Here is a 17,231-nt window from a genome sequence, read left to right as displayed (position 1 = left end):
ATAGTTGTTTACAAAGAAGGCCAGTGCAAGATCTCACACTTGTTTGTATCCTTCTATAATATTTACACAATCATTACTATTTTGATTATTGATTATCATCTCTTTAGTTCTTAGAAATGGCCTGTTATCAGATAGAACCAATGGTTAAAGTTAGGTGAATAGCACAACGAATGGCAGTTTATCTTTGTCATTTTGGAATTGATGGAGTTAAAATGCCTAGTTCTTCTTGTACTTATCCAGTATCTAGACTTCAGGGATTTGGATGCTCTTTTGGGGGATTAAAAATATCTGAAAATTGGCTTTCAGGAAAATAGGAATCTTCCTGCCCCCAGTCTACATTTTATTTTGTCAGTGCACGTTTGAATTACCAATATGTAAGAACACACAATCAGAAGCAAACCTTCCGTTTTCTTATGTACCAGATATACCTTTTGTGTATTTAAATTCATATCTTTATCAGCACTCATGTGTGTATGTATTTAGTACCAATAAGTTTTTTTAGTGATCTAAGAAAATACATCAGACGCCTTAGCAGGAATATTAGGTTTGAATACAGTTTCACCTGAAGTTAAGTGAGTATTAACTTTCGGATACAATAATTTTCTCCTCCCTCCTTTTGAAGCTTAAACATTCTTTTTCTCTCTCTATCCCTTTAACCCACATACCAACATTGGATCTGTTACCTGTGTTCTTATGTAGAGCCCATGGAAGAAAATAAAAGACTCTTGAGTGACTACTGCTCACCATTATCATCTCAAATGCACCCCCCATTTCAGATCTGGGTAATTCTTTGGGAGAAAAGTTAATTAAGTAATTGTGTTTTATTAATTTATAGTATAAATTGATCAGTTTTTAAACTGCCATAATTTTCATTTTTAGTTTTTAAAATAAGCCAATGAATTCTTGGTTTCTTTAGGGCATTGAAAACATAAAAAATGAAATTGAAGATTCAAGTGAACCTTTGATAGATCCTGTGTATGGACATGGCAGGTAATTAACTAAAATCTATTATTTCCTCATAGGGACTTTTGTTTTTAGGGACTTGACCTAAGATAAAACACTACTGGGTCAAATAATTTTGTCTGTCAGTGCTAACAGCATAAAGTCTATGAACTTGAGCAGTCTTATGCTTTATGCAGTGTTTGCTTTAGGTATGAAGTGTTAATTTCCACTTTAGGTTTATGTGCATTGGATTTATTATAGGAAATATTTTGTTTTAAGATGACACTGGGGATATTTTAACAAATTCTGCTTGATATTCTGTTCATGAAATTTTCTAATAGATGAAATTTACTCATTTCGACTTAGAAATAAGTATACCCTTATTTGTAAATGCTTTCCTGCTTGGGTGAAAAAAAATTTTTATTTATTTTTCTCTGAGAATACCCTCCCTCTCAAGCTCTTTATAGCTATTTCTAGTAAAATTAATAACACAGTGATCGATTGTTAACTCACTCTAAAACATAAGTCCTTTTCTTTAGATCTTTCTGCCTCAGAGGTTAAAATTCACGTATCTTCCATCAAACACGAATTTTACAATTACATATGTATTTTTTAAGACGATTATAAATATTTAGTAAAGTGTTAGTCTAAGTATCATTTTTTTTCATCCATTTAAATACGATGTCTTGGATAAAGTTGTTAAGTTTATTATGCACATGTAGAACAATAGATACCATTGCGGTGATAACAGCAAGTGACACATTTAGCAAGGTGGTTGTTCAGCAAAGTACATAAAATGAGAACTATAAGGTTTCTCTCTAACTTGGTTTTCTAAACAATATAATTGAATGTAAAAAGTCATTATTTTATGCCTTACCTTAGGAATCATTTGTTTTGAAAATTAGTGTATTCGTATTTTAATTACTTTTTAATTTTTATTAATAGCCAAAGTTTAATTAACCTCCTTCTAACGGGACACGCAGTTTCTAACGTATGGGACGGTGATAGAGAATGCTCAGGAATGAGTAAGTATGTTCTTCATTGTGTTTATCTTGTTTATGATTAATATTTCACTAGAATACAGTTGATGGTTAATTAATCTGTTTAGTGGCTCTGCGTTACTTAGAGGTTAAGATAAATGCTTTGTTATAGGAGAATCCCTTACAGTTTTCAAGGTGCTGTAACGTGAAGAGCGTAGACTTTGGAGGCAGACAAACTTGGGTTCAAATCCCAAGTGTATGACTTGAGTCAAGTTACTTCTCAAGCCTTTAGTTTTCTCTAGTATAAAACTAGGATTGTAGGACTAACTTCTTTGAAAAAGTAATAGGTAGTCCTCTTAATATACGTAAAGTTAGTACATATTTATCCAGTGGTATCTGTGAGTCTGGAACACTATTGCATTTTGCTTGAAATTGAGAATTACAAGTATTGTGATTTGAAATATTTGCTTTAAGAGGCTAGTGGTTTTTTTCCTGTATTACTTTTAATGTTCGTAATTTCCTTTAAAACGTGGGGCACATTTAAGGTTATCCGAGCATTTTAAACCACCATCGATCGCCTCCATTTCTGGCCTTCGTCATTTCTTGCCTGTAGCTTCATGTTGTTGCCAGGGATGTTGGCATGAAACCCCTTTGACCAGGCCATCCAGTAGGCAGGGCTGACACACAGCCCCGAAGAGATTCCCTTTGGTTTGTTCTTACTCAGTCAGCCTGCTTTCATTTCTACTGAATAACTGCCGTGTACCTCCTCTTGAAGTATGTGGTACAGAACAGAAAGCATCATGGCTCCTATGGTTCACAGGGAAATTTATTTTTTCTTCTATAATTAGATAAAACTGTCACCAAATGACAGAAGCAAAGATTATGATTGAGAAAATAATAGTTACTGCTTTTTGCTCCCATTTAAGTGAGTGAATCTTGATCTTAAATTTGAAGTTCTCTCAAATTTTAGAAAGACACAAAGTTAATTAACAGAAACATGAAAGAATACAATATTAAGGGAAAAAAATCAGTAAAAATTAATGAATTTCAAAATTAAAAAGCACCTTAACACAATCCAACCCTTCATTTTACTGTTTAAGAAATTTAAGAGCTACCCTTCCTTCCTACGTTAGATAATATATGCAAAATTATCTGAGTGTTGAGGTTAGGATGAGAACCTAATTTAGGTGATTTCTGGTAAAGGTCAAAATTTAAGCAGTAAAATTCACTGACAAAAAAAGTAGCCAGGTTTTCTTGCTCTATTTTTTTTTTTTTTTTTTTGGTAATTGAGCCCATCCTATTCTTGAGCCCTCATTCTGATTGATAGCTGAAAGTATTTAATCCTGCTGGTTAAAGGCATGTCAGTCTCTCAAGTCTGCCATAGGCTCTTCTTCATGCTGTGTACTTCCTTTACAGGATATTGGTCAATTATTCCAGTTTAGCGTCTTGATGTGTACTAATTCATCCTTTTCTGTTTCTTGAAATATTAGCTTTCAAAGCTGTTGTCTTGCTGTGGATTTTTTTTTAAGTATAGTTTAAATATCAAAACTAAGCAATGACTTTGAAATAATTATCTTGGAAAAGAAAATAGGCAGGGTATATTTCGTGCATTTTCCCTTAATCGTTAGAAATGTTGACTTGAGGTTGAATCTGTTTTCAGTCACCAAACTTAAAATAAAAACCCATACATTCATTCAGCATTTATTGGATATTTTTCTGACAACATGGGAGGAGGTTGTGATATATGTAATATACAAAGAAAAATTATAATTAAAGAGTTACTAGTTTTATAAATCTTTAGGCAAGCTGCTTTACTTCTCTTGGCTAGTAGGGAGGTAATATCTTCCTCAAAGGGTTGTTAGATTAAATTTCTAAAATGCCTCACCTGGCCCATGGGAAGAACTTGGCTTTCCCTCAAAAGAGGAAAACAAGAACATGCACACAAATGACTATAATGCGAGGTAAAATGAAGCATGTTGAAATAAAGTGTTACAGAATTCAGGGGAAGGAGAAAACCTTTGGGATAGGTGGAGAGCCATAAAGTAAGAGTTACCCTTTTAATGGGGCCACGTGGAATGAGAGAGAGGGAAAAATATAGGTTGTGTCTACAGGGACAGGGAGACAGATGAGTCTGATTAGAACAGTGTATCTTAATCCCGACTCTGCGTTATCACTCAGGGTGCCTAAGAGTAAGTCAGTGCTCAGGCCCCAGCTGAGAGTAAACAAACAAATTAGAATTCCTAGGTAGTGGGGTCTGGACATGGATCATTTTAAAATTACCCCTAGATGGTTTTAATGTGCAGCCAGTTTTGAGGCGACAAGAGCATTGGCTTCTGTGAAGGAGACAGTGGGAGGGAAGATCATAAACGTAGGGCTGGGTAAGAACCCAGAGGATCTTGATTGGAAGAAGTTTAAACATTAGCTGGCAAACGTTAGGAAGAGAGTCATTGAAGGCATTTAAACAGAGCAATAACGTAAGACACAAGATAAGAACACTAATCTGTCAGCTTGTAGAATGCATTGGAATGGGATGGGATGACAAGTTGAAAGCTATAGCACATAGTCAAGACAGCTGGGAGGTAACGAGATGCAATAGGCATGGCAAAGGAAGAGAAACAGAGCCACTAGGATTTGGGTACTTTGTGCTAAGCAGTATGTTTTGGATATGTATCTTCTCAACCTCAATATATACAGGTAAGAAAACTGAGGCTCAGAGAAATTTAGTAATTTGCCCAGTGTCCAACGGCAGGCATACACAGCTTTTGACCACAGCCAAGGCCTGCGCTCAGTCCCCCGTAGCACATTCTCCTCCTGGACCACTCTTCCTCTGTGAAAGAGCCTGTGGGAAAGTAGAATTTGTAGAATTCAGCTATGAACTAGACAGATGAGGGTAAGGTACAAATAACCAATAGGTTTTCAAATAAAGTTTATGAATAAATGAACACGTGAAAGAAACATCATGGGAAGTCAGCTTTAAGTCACTGTGTATGTTTTGGTGACAGAAAACAATCCTTTTCCTCAAGTATTTCATTTTCTTTCAAGAGCAGTTACAACTGTTGACGATTGTTAAGAATGCCCATTATGCAGCAGTGACAAACAGTATTTTAACAATGCCAAGCTCTGTTCTTAGTATTTAATGACTGTCTTTTTTTTTTTTTTTTTCCCATTTTCTCACTTCGTTCTTATAACTACTCTATGAAGGTCATAGAATAAAGGAAAGTAAGGCACCAAATTAAGTATCTTGCTTCATCCATACAGTTTAGTAAACAGCAGAGTTGGGATTTCAACCACAGTAGTCTGGTTCCCTGCAACCAGCATACTTAATCATCATGATATATACAGCCTCTTAAACTATACTTAACAGAGTCTTCAGTGTGAAAATAAATATGTAGGATGATGTGGACGAAGTTTATTTTATTAAGTTTCACAGTAGCCCTGAGAGGTAGTTATTTGCCTCATTTATAGAGAGAAGCTGAGATTGAGAATTTAATCCAAAGATTTTTGTCCATGATACAGAGTTAGTGAATGAGCTGTGCTGTATCTCTCAATCAAGGTGAATGAGGGCTAGGAGTAGGCTATGTATGAATTTAGCAATTAAAAGAGCAATTTAGCTCTTTCCTTTAAAAGAGCAGTTGAGATAGAAGCCGTATCATAGGGAGTCAGTATTTTAGCAGTGTAAGCAAGGAAACTTTGCTGGTGAAAGGATGGAAACAGGAGTTCATTGCCTGGTCAAAATAAGGCCAAGAGATGGTATACACAGGTATTGTTTTAAGGGATGGAAGTCACCTAAATTGTTTGTTAGGAAGGGAACTGCTTTTAATAGAAGAGATAGTAAATGGAGTCAAGAGTAACAGTGACCTTGGAAAGATGCACAGTTCTTCTAAAACGGGAAGAAAGAATGTGTTGAGGAAAGAAAAAGGCATTTTGAAATATGCAAGATTTGAATTGGGAGAACTCTTGAGAGTTTGAAGTAGCTGAGAATGAGTGGACAGAGAAAGTTAGAGGCATATAAAGGAGAGAAAGAGTTTGAATCAACTGCTTTAAGAAGGAATATAAAGATGGATTATGAAAGAAGTTTTTAAAAGTGCAATCAGAATTAAGAGCTGAGATGAGGTTACGTAGAATTATTTAGAGTGGATCTAACCAGTAAAGCTTATAATTAGGCTTTTTCCTAGCAATAATCATCAATCTGGCGGTGGGAAAGAAAATGGACATTACGTGTTTATCCAGGAAAGGCCAAGAAGTTTCAATGAAAGATAAATGGGCAGTTTTCTCACCTTTATTTGTAAAGGATATCAATGCTTGATCTGTCATATACGTAGTAAACATTTTTTCCCCAGTTTGTCTTTTGCCCCTAGTTTATTTTTTATGAACGTTTAGATGGTACTACCATTTTGGGCTGTTACAAACAATTCTGCAATGAACATTTTTGTATATATCTCTCTGTTCAAATTCAAGTATTCCTGTAGGATAGATTCCTAAAAGCAGAACGTATGTTAAAAAAAATTTAGGCTTCTGGGTTTTTTTTTGTTTTTTTTTTTTTAACTAAATGGATTATTGAGATGTAATTCACATACCTTACACGTCTCCCATTTAAAATGTGCAAGCCACTGGTTTTAGTGTGTTCTTAAGTGTTGCACAGCCATCACCACATCAATTTTAGAACGTTCGTTTGTATTATCTCCGCAATAAGCCTTGAACCCATTAGCAGTCACTTCCCCAAAACCCTTAGCAGCCATTAATCTACTTCCTGTCTCTGTAGGTTTGCCTGTTCTGGACATTTCTGGTAACAGACTCATGTCTTCAATATCTGGTCTTCTGTACCAGCTTATTTCACTTAGCATAATGTTTTCAAGGTTCATCCATGTTTTAGCATGTACCAGCACTCAATTTTATTGAACAATATTTCATTGTATGGTTTATACCACATTTTCTTTTTTCGTTCATCAGTTGATGGACATTTGGCTTGTTTCCACTTGGTTGTGATGAGTAATGTGGTTAGGAAGATTTATGTACAAATGTTTGTGAGAATATGTTTTTATTTTTCTTTAGCCTCTTCCCAGGAGTGAAAATCCTGGGTCATATGATAATTCTGTGTTTACTTAACCTTTTAAGGAACACCTGTTAAACTTTGATAAATAATGCCAAATTACCTTCTAAAATTTGCTTTACCAACTAGAGAAGTATAAACTTATGCTTCCAGCATGTAGGAGAGTTCCCTGTTTTTCTGCATACTGGCCAACACTCAGAGCTCTCCCTCTTTAATATTTTGTCCATCAGTTTATTGACACCTGGTAGCCTATTTTGATTCACGTTTCTCTGATTCCTAGTGAGGCTGCACTTGATCATCTTTTCATATGTTTCTCAACTTGCAGGGTTTCTTCTTCTGGGAATTGTCTCTTTCTATCTTTTGGCATTTTCAGGGGAGAGGTTATTTATTTTCTTTTATTTACAATTTCTAGGGATGCTTTATAAATTCTTTGTTCTTTGTGTGTTAAATCTGTGTTGCAAATATTTTCTCTCAGCCTTTTCTGTCTCCTTTAACTTTGCCACTGGTATCTTTTATATACCAAAGCTTTTCATTTTTATGAGATTAAATCATTTGATCTCTTCCGTTATGGCTTTTGTTTTTAAATTTTTTCCTTGTATCTGTTTTATGTTTCTCCTACCCAAGATTAAAACCAATACTCTAGTATTTTCTTAAAATGCTTTTGTAGACGTTATTTTTTTTTAAGTGTTTAGCTCATTAATCCATCTGATTATTTATTTATGAGTGGTATGAAGTAGGGATCTACCTTTTTACTTTTTCCCAAAGAATTTCCTAATATCCTAATTCCAGTCAATTCTCCACAGATACGAAACACCTGCTTTATCAAATAACAGATTTTCCCATAGGTATGAGTCATTTTTTGGAGTCTTCTATTCCACTAATCTGTTTGTGAGTTCTTCTGCCAAAACTACACCATTACATAGTTACATAATACACTTTGATATTTATTAGCACATTCCCTAATATTGTACTTTTTCAAATTTATCATGGTCCTTTCCATACTATCTATTCCAATTAAATGCTTTTCCAGCTTTTTAATTTCTAGTTTTAAGAAATCTCTATAAACATTTTGCTTGAGGTTACAGTAAATTTGTATATTATTTTAGAGAACTGACATCTTTACAATATTAGGTCTTCCCATCTAGATAGTTTTTTATATCTTTAAATGAAAGTATATATTGTTGATCATATAGTTCTTGAATTCATGTACATTATTCTACCTCAGTTGTTAAAACTAGCTTTTGCTTCTGCCATAGAGTACAAATAAAACTGCAATAGAACTAATCACTGAATTCATTCTTGCCCACGCCTCAGTCCTTCACAGTAACTAGCCTGGTATTTTAAACACTAAATCAGATCATGATATTCTCTCACTTAAAACCATTCAATAGCTGGCTTCCCCATGCACTTAAAAGAAAATCCAAACTTCTTAGCAAGGTCTTAAAATCCTTTTGTGGTCTGGCCCCTATTAACCTGCCAGATATCTTCATTTTTACTGTTGGCTGTATTTTGAGCTGAGGTTTTCTTTGATTTTATTTTCCCATAGATCAGTCTTCCCATGGCCTCCTTTCTTTCTTAAACAAATCCCTCAGCATTTGCGTACCCTCTCTTTTTTTTATGTATTGTACATTTATTGCTTTCGTATGTTTATTTGATGATTATTTTTATTTTAATGTTTTCTTCATTTTATGGGATTGAAATAGAGTCAGGTCTTATAAATCAGAAACCCACATTCTTCGTTTCGTTTTTCTTTTGATAGAAATCACTATGGCAGTCCTTCCAGGCATAGTTAATTGAAAGCTGATAGACTCATGATACATAGACAGTAAGAGAATCTAAACTCTGAAGATTAAGATCATTTTGAAATTTTCATTTTTTTTTTTTTTTAACTTTGGGTTTATTTATTTATTATTTATTTATTTATGGCTGTGTTGGGTCTTCGTTTCTGTGCGAGGGCTTTCTCTAGTTGCGGCGAGCGGGGGCCACTCTTCATCGCGGTGCACGAGCCTCTCACTATCGCGGCCTCTCTTGTTGCGGAGCACAGGCTCCAGACGCGCAGGCTCAGTAGCTGTGGCTCACGGGCCTAGTTGCTCCGCGGCATGTGAGATCTTCCCAGACCAGGGCTCGAACCCGTGTCCCCTGCATTGGCAGGCAGATTCTCAACCACTGCGCCACCAGGGAAGCCCTAAAATTTTCATATTTTTAAGTAATTAATGTGAATTGCAATTAGTGGCCAGGTGCTATACAAATTTGAAACGTATTTGGTTTATCAGAATTTATGTGAGGAAAGATCAGAAGTGCTCCTTTTCTCCAAATTCTATTAGTTGTAAAAATATATTAAGTTAGCTGGAACTAAGTTGCCAGACAAAATGCAGGACTCCCGTTTAAATTTGAATTTCAAATAAACAATCATTTTTAGTGTATGTCCCATTCAGTATTTGGAATATACTTATACTGAAAAATTATATTTTGTATCTGAAATTTATATTTAACTGGACATCTTGTGTTTTTATTTGCTAGATCTGGCAACCCTGGCTAGATGCCAACTCTCTAGCAACCTGACTTCTCAGGAATATGACAGACAGCTAATAAGGGGGTTTTAAAAAGCTCCTCACTTTAAAAATAGATTTCACAAAGTTTATGGCTCAAATTGCATGTACCTTTACCTATAAGTGAGACAACCAAGCCTTTTTCTGTATTTTATTGTTTTTTATTTGAGGTATTCTAACGTCCTTAAAGTCCTTTTTTTTTTTTTTTTTCCATATTTTTAACTATAGATTCTTTACCTTACTTACTCAAGGACCCTACATAATCTCACCCCAGCTTAATTTTTCAGCCATCATGAACCTGTGCTTGAACAGAATCATGCTGCTTGCTTTCATTTCTTTGTTCATGCCCCTCCCTGTGCCTGAAGACCTGTATCCCTCGAATCTGTGCTTGTCCAGTCCTTCAGCTCGCACTTCATGGGCCCTCCCTTCCCCGGGGCACTTCCTGATTCCCACAGCTGCAGGTCATCCATCCTGCCTCTGAGCACTTTGCCTTCATGGCACTTACCACATTCTACTTTGGTTTTTTTGGTGGGGGGGTGGGGGAGGGGTTGAATTTTTTTAACTGTAGCAAGAACATTTAACATGAGATCTATCCTGTAACGAATTTTTAAGTATGGTATTAACTATAGGTACAAGATTGTGCAGCAGATCTTTACGACTTATTCATCTTACGTAACTGAAACTTTCTGTCTGTGGAATAGCAGCTCCCTATCTCCTCCTCCTCCCAGCTCCTGGCAACCACCATTGTACTCTTGGCTTCTATGAGTTTGACTATTTTAGAAACCTCGTCTAAGTGGAATCATGCAGTATTTCTCCTCCTGTGACTGGCATATGTCACTTAGCATAAGGTCCTCGAGGTTCATACATGTGCACATATAATAAGATTTCCTTCTTTTGTAAGCCTGAATAATATTCCATTGTATGGATATTGCGCAGTTTCTTTATCCATTTATTTGTTGCTAGACATTTAGGTTGTTTCAGCTTCTCAGCTATTGTGAACAGCGCTGCAGTGAGCATGGGAATGCAGATATCTCTTTGAGATCCTGATTTCATTCTTTTGGACTAAATACACCGAAGTGGAACTGTTGGATCGTACGGTGGTTCTATTTTTAATTTTTTGAGGACCCTCCATCCTGTTTTCCGTTTTAGATCCCCACCAACAGTGTACAAGGATTCAGATTCTACTCACCCTCCCCAGCATTTATCTTTTGTGTTCTTGAGAATGCTTAGCCTAACATTGTGGTTTCAGTTTGCACCTCTCTGACGATCAGTGATGTTCAGCATCTTTCCATATACCGTTGGCCGTTTTGTGTATCCTTTAGGGAAATGTCTAAGTCCTTTGCCCAGATTTTTTTGTGTTGGCGTCTTGTTTTGCTTTCTGGGTGATTTGGTCTTTTGCAGCTGAGATGTAGGAGTTCCTTATATATTGTGGATATTAACCCCTCATCAGATACCTGGTTTGCAGAGAGGCTCTTTGCTTCTTCGTCTTCATATTCCCAGTGGTACCTTTGTATTCCTGCACTGTGCTTAGCATTGTTCTTTTCCATACTTGGCACCCAGGGCATGTTTGTTAAATAAATGTAGTGCAGTTTTCTGCTTTCCAAGTCAGCGTCAAGTTTGAAAGGCCCAAGAAGGACCTCTGTAGACACCCTGACAGTAGTGAGAAGTGGTAGTTGGGAGTGGAGGAGAAGGGTATAAAAAAGCAAACTCAGGAATATGAAACTCTGCATTTCGGTACAGTGCCACTGACTGAACAGCAGGGTTGATAGACACTCACCAGGATTAGTCTTAAACGCTAGGCTAAGAAAACGAAGTTAGAAAATTCTGAAAGGTAATGACATGATTATTAGAATTTTCTGCAAATGTAAGCGGACTTCTTTGAGACTTATTAAGTCTCTTATAACTAAATTCTGTAAGTTTTAATATGAGGATAGTATATCCTCACTATAATTACAACTTTGTACAATAATAAATATTCTTAATGATGCACTTTAGCCATCAAAAGAAGATAAAAGTTGTAAGTACATGTCCTGTTCAAGGAAATAGGAGTTAACACATTTTAAAAATGCTACCATTCAAACAACATACCTACACATGTGATTACCGACCTAATCTGAACAATTCATTATTCAAGAATTATGAACAGCTGATTTGCTATATTCAGTAGCATGATATTATTATAAATATACTAGTCTAGACATTTGTTTACAATTCTAAGGAAATAGATGATGTAGTATCAAGTTGTAACACTAGGTGGTGGTAACTGATTTTAGAAATTAAAGTGTGAAAATGTTTCTTAACATGTATTCTTTGAACTTGAAAATATTTAGTGCTGCTTACATTTCGGAAGGAAGAGGAGGAAACAATTTGAAAGGCTGTGGAGTACCATCTCTGCCTATTTGGGCTGCTCACCCTCACTTCCTCTTTTTCCTTTGAATGCTATAATTCGACGATTCTCAGATTTTTTTGGTCTCATGACCTTTACACTATTAAATATAGTGAGGATCCCAAGAAGCTTTCGCTTATTTGGTTTATAAGAAAATAATAATCACTGGGTTTTTTGTTAAAAATTAAGACAGAAATTTTAAAAGATGTATTCATTTTAAAATTACTTTAAATATAAATATTTTTAATTAAGCTATCTTCCCAAATAAGAAAAAAATTTAGTAAGAAGAGTGACATTGTTTTAAAATTTTGCCAGTCCCTTTAATGTCTAGTTTTATTAGCAGACAGCTGGATTCTCATAATCTGTTTATAGATTCAGTCTGTTGGGAAATAACGTATCCGTTAGCCTCTGGAAAACCCCACTATACACTCACAAGAGAGTAAGAGTGAAAAAGACAATTAACGTCTTCTCATGTAAATCATTTCGGTTTCATGTCGTCTCTAAAAGGGACTTAGGCATCCCTAAGGATCGCACCCAAAATCTGGGAACTATTGCTGTGTCTTCTCTGCCTGTAAGAAGTTTGTGAAAAAATACAAACTATATATATACGTGCCTTCTATTAATTTTGAATTTACAAATCTTAAAGCTTAAACAACAAGTTCTTGGTTTACACCATCTGGATGTTGTACTTCAGGATACACAGTAAAATATTTACAACAAAAGCAAATAAGTTGATATTATTACATTAATTGATAAGAAAAACGTAATATCCTAATAGGAAAATGGATGATCTATAACCAGATGGTAAAAAGGATGTAGAGTTATATATACACTGTGTTTACAGTGGACATAATTTTTAACCGGAAAAAAACATGCTTTTTAGAAATATGTGTGGACCCAAATTACTATTATAGTGGTTCTCTAGCTGGAAGTCCTAATGGCGCCTCAATCCTAGCTTGTCTAAAACCAAACTCATGTTCTCTCTTCACGCCACTTTAGAACCTACTTCTTCTTAATTCTTTCTCTTAGTTAATCACCATTTATCAGGTTCCCCAGGCTAGAAACCTTTAAGGAAGGTTTCAAGGAAGATACATTCCTTCCTTTCAAGGAAGATACATTGATTTATCATACTTCTTTGCCATTTCTTCTGCTTTGAATTTTCTTCTTATCCTCTTCTTGGCCTGGAAAATTCCTACATATGCTACAAGATTCAACTCAGATGTTACCACTTGTGTACACCTTCCCTAACACAGTAAGCAGATGCTTTAATACTACTGTAAGATGTGTGTGTTCATGTAAACAGAGAGCACAGGGTTTTCCATCTGTCTCCTTTGATAAGCTCTTAGCCTTTGTAAAGCAGTTACTGTGTTCTGTTCATCTTTATTTCCCCAGTCTTAAGCATGCTGCTTGTGTTTGTTTATAGAAGAGAGGAATGGTATCAAATGTCCATCAAAAGTTAACGTTGAATATAAAGTTTTATAAATATATTTAATGTGCATCTGAAGGATCACATTACCCACTACCTAATTTAATGGTATTTTATAGTGAGTAGTACTGTCATGATGACTTGATGTGAACTCTTAATAACTATATGCTGGGCTTTAAAGTTTTGGGTAAAAGAAAAAGTTCTGGTGTAGAATATATATATGTGTACATATATATTTACATTGAAGTGCTTCTCAGATTTATATGCTAATGCAATGCTAACTTTTTTGTTGCAGAACTTCTTGGTATACATGAACAAGCAGCTGTAGGATTCTTAACACTAATGGAAGCGTTGAGATACTGTAAGGTAAGTTGATTTTTAAGGTACTTTGAATGGTTTTTATTCACATGTCCACTGTTGCAGAGAGCATTTTTCTCCCGTGACAACATATTTTAGCTTACTACTGACAGTGTGTACTCTCAGTTCTTTTCTGACCTCCCTTCCTGAACTGACAGGCTTATCAAGGATGGAGTTAAGCTGGCTGACCATGCTGAGTCTCCTTATTTTTTGAGGCTTGTTCCTTTTTGAGGGTCGGGGGCAGAACCCAGCATGAAATAATTTATAAAAACAGATATCCATCATCGAATATAAATATAGTTTTGGGTAAACTGAGGGGAAGGAATGCCGTGTTTGTTCCTCACTAACAGTATGCTTAGCTGAAACAACTGATAATACTTTATCAGGCAAAGAAAAAGAATTTGCTAAATGCCTGAAATTCTAACTTGTCTTTTTCATCTGAAAACTGATTTCGCACTAAAAAACAAAATCCAAGCATTTCACGGCATTAAACTCTTTAACACGTGTGCTAGAATTAGGAACTGCCATGAAACTCTCGTTTTTTGATATATATTTCATAGCTTTCCTGCACAAACTGAAATAACTATTGGATATTCCAAATAGTTTTAGATGGAGTTTAAATCGTTAATGATTTGCGCTTAATAAGATGTGCTGATTTTGGGGAAAGAAAGAAGTAGATCTCATATTCTTTTCCATTTTAGAATGGTGGTTCCATAGCAGTGGTTCTGGTGGTGATTATTTTTAGTAACAATAACAGTGCCTTTCTTTCTTTTTTCCTTTCTTCCTTCCTTCCCTCCCTTTCTTTTTTACCAGACAGCATTCCTCTTTCATGACAACACTTGGACAGGGGTGACACGGATATGATAATCAAATAGGTGTCATCCTGCCCTTATTCATTAGTAGTAATTGTACAGTCAAACAGTAGCAACTCATATTTTCAGTGACTTTAATTACACAAGTTAAAGCTATTCTGAGGCAGCCTAGCGACCAGAGAATCAAACTGCGTCTCCTCCTCCCCAACACACCCACAGACGTTCACATTCCTAAAAGTGTGTGTGCACATTAAAAAATGGTAACCACATAGAGACGATGGATTTGTTACTTAGCTTGATTGTGGTGATCTTTTTACGGTGTATACATATATCAAAGTATCAAGTTGTGCACCTTAAATACATACAATTTTTGTATGTCAAAGATACATCAGTGAAGCTGTTTTCTAAAAAGTGTGTGGTGTGTGGTTTGCAGGCAGATAGGGTGTGAAGATGGTATATTTTGAAATCTTCACCCTGTGGCCTTAAGGCCCTGATGGTCTGGATTCTGTCTGTCCTTGCGGAGTTGCGTTGCACTCTCGCCATTGCTGGTCTCCTGTCAGTTTTTCATACACGCCAGGCCCTTTCCTGCCTGATGAGCCTTCGTACTTCCTTCATATCTGCCTGGAATACTCCAGCTCTTAAATGGACGGCTCACTCTCTCCTTCAGACTCTACTTCAGACTGTGCCTCGAAGACCCTTTCCTGGACCATTCCCTCAGTGACTCTTTTTCACATTATTTCATAAGAATAATCACTTTGCAATGATCTTTTTTATTGATTTAGTTATCTTTTTCTAATCTTGAATTTGTTTTTCTGTTGTCCCTAATGGCATATAAACTCTTTGAAGGCAGGCACATTGTCTTTCTGGGTACATATTAGATGCCCAGTCAATATTTGTTGAATGAATGAGCAGACAATTTCACCAGAATTGTAATTTTCAAAATATGTGCATTTGCTTTTCTGTAACTGTTAGAACAGAGGAATGTCTGTTTTATCCCCTAGATCTTAGTGGGAAGTCATTAGCTGCCGTATATTCTCCTGTTACTCCAGTATTATTGCTCTAGTGCCAACCTAGTGTTACTGCTGTAGTGTTCTAGGAGTAACTATGGTGTTTTCTAGGTTTAAAGATATTTTTAATGGTGGGATACAGCACGCTGATACTCAGATAGATGAAAGGCAGAACTCTGTGACCTACAGCTCCAAACAAGAGAATGCTACCAGGCAGGGCCAAGAAGAGAATTATACCTGGGGACAAGGCAACAGCTGCAGCCCTAGGGAGCAGCTTACGTGCGGAAATTGGGATGGAGTTAGCTGGGTTGCCTGGGCTCCCTGTGACCTGGCTGGTTTGAATAGTCTGGGTGAGCTCTGGGCTTGGGCGTTGTCCCTTGTTGTCTGGGGCCTGGCTCCAGAGCGATTAGGGCCATGCAGAGTGGCCTGGGGTGGGGAGACATGTTGGGAGGTGGCTGGGGTTTGGACTTACTTACGAGCTGTCTTTTTTAAGGGAATTGACCAGCCCCCAGTCAGGGCCTCAAAGCTGAGTTAAGACAGCGTTAAAGAAACAAAACAAAAACAAAAAAACACTCTCTCTTACACTCTGGTGCTCATCTGTATATAACTGTAGATATCCTTCTGAAAATATATATACGTTCACTTATCATCAGACATTTAGAGAAATGGCGTTAAGGGAATAATTGTGTTTGTAATTAGTTGTGTGAATCTGAACATCTCCCTGTTCTTTGGTAGTGTAGCAAATTGGCCTTTAGAATTGAAATTAACATTTTCATATCATTTTGATCATATATGTTCATTAAGACAAATGAAACAGTCTCTCTCACTGGCTCTCTAGGTCTCTCTCTCTCTCTCTTTCCCTCTCCTGCCCCTGTATGCGTGCGCGCGCGAGATAAAAGGTGACTTGAGTGCTTTTGGCTGTGCACCTTTTAAAAAACTCATATATAACTCATGCATAAAATTCACCATTTTAAAGTTTGTTATTGAGTGGTTTTTCGTACATTCATAGGGCTGTGCCATCATGACCACTATCTAATTTCAGTATGTTTTACTCGCTCCAAAAAGATCCTGTAAACCAGGGGTCCCCAACCCCCAGGCCGCACGGCAGGAAGTAAGCGGCGGGCGGGCGGGCGGAAGAGCGAGCGAGGCTTCATCTGCGGCTCCCCGCTGCTCCCCATCGCTCGCATTACCGCCTGAGCCACCCGCCCCACCCCCCCGCCCCCCACCACTGCCCTGCAGCCCCGGTCCATGGAAAAAACTGTCTTCCACGTAACCGCTCCCTGGTGCCAGAAAGGTTGGGGACCGCTGCTCTAAACCCTTTAGCTGTCACCTCCTCCTTCCTCCCCAGCCCCTGGCAACTTTCTGTCTCTGCAGTTTTGCCTGTTTTGGACATTTCATTTAAATGGAATCCTGCAGTATGTGGCCTTTAGTGTCTGGCTTCTTTCACTTAGCATAATGTTCTCAGTGTTCATTCATGTTTTAACATGTATGAGTACTTCATTCCTTTGTATGACCAAATAATATTCTATTGTATGATATATCAGTTTATATCAGTTTCATTTTTCTATTTATCAGTTGATGGACATTTGGCTTGTTTCTGATTTTTGGCTATTATGCATAATACTGCTGTGAACATTAATGTATAAGTCTTTTGTGAGCATGTTTTTATTTGTCTTGAGTGTATACCCAGGAATGAAATTACTTGGTCATATGGTAATTATG

The 17,231-nt window shown here is 36.7% G+C and overlaps 1 protein-coding gene across 3 annotated transcripts in view; it reads left to right on the top strand.

Moving 5' to 3' along the window:
• MINDY3 (MINDY lysine 48 deubiquitinase 3) overlaps positions 1-17,231 on the top strand; it is an 89,177-nt gene that overhangs the window by 23,531 nt on the left and 48,415 nt on the right. For all 3 annotated transcript variants that reach the window (XM_068561970.1, XM_068561980.1, XM_068561974.1), the window contains 3 exons: positions 917-990; positions 1,888-1,967; positions 13,629-13,699. In XM_068561970.1, coding sequence (XP_068418071.1) covers positions 917-990; positions 1,888-1,967; positions 13,629-13,699 — 225 coding nt within the window. The remainder of the gene's footprint in view (positions 1-916; positions 991-1,887; positions 1,968-13,628; positions 13,700-17,231) is intronic.

The sequence above is a fragment of the Eschrichtius robustus genome, chromosome 1 (genome assembly GCF_028021215.1).
Source record: "Eschrichtius robustus isolate mEscRob2 chromosome 1, mEscRob2.pri, whole genome shotgun sequence".
In the NCBI taxonomy this organism is placed as follows: Eukaryota; Metazoa; Chordata; class Mammalia; order Artiodactyla; family Eschrichtiidae; genus Eschrichtius; species Eschrichtius robustus.
Note: the sequence above shows the minus strand (reverse complement) of the source record. Positions and strands in the feature narration are given on the sequence as shown.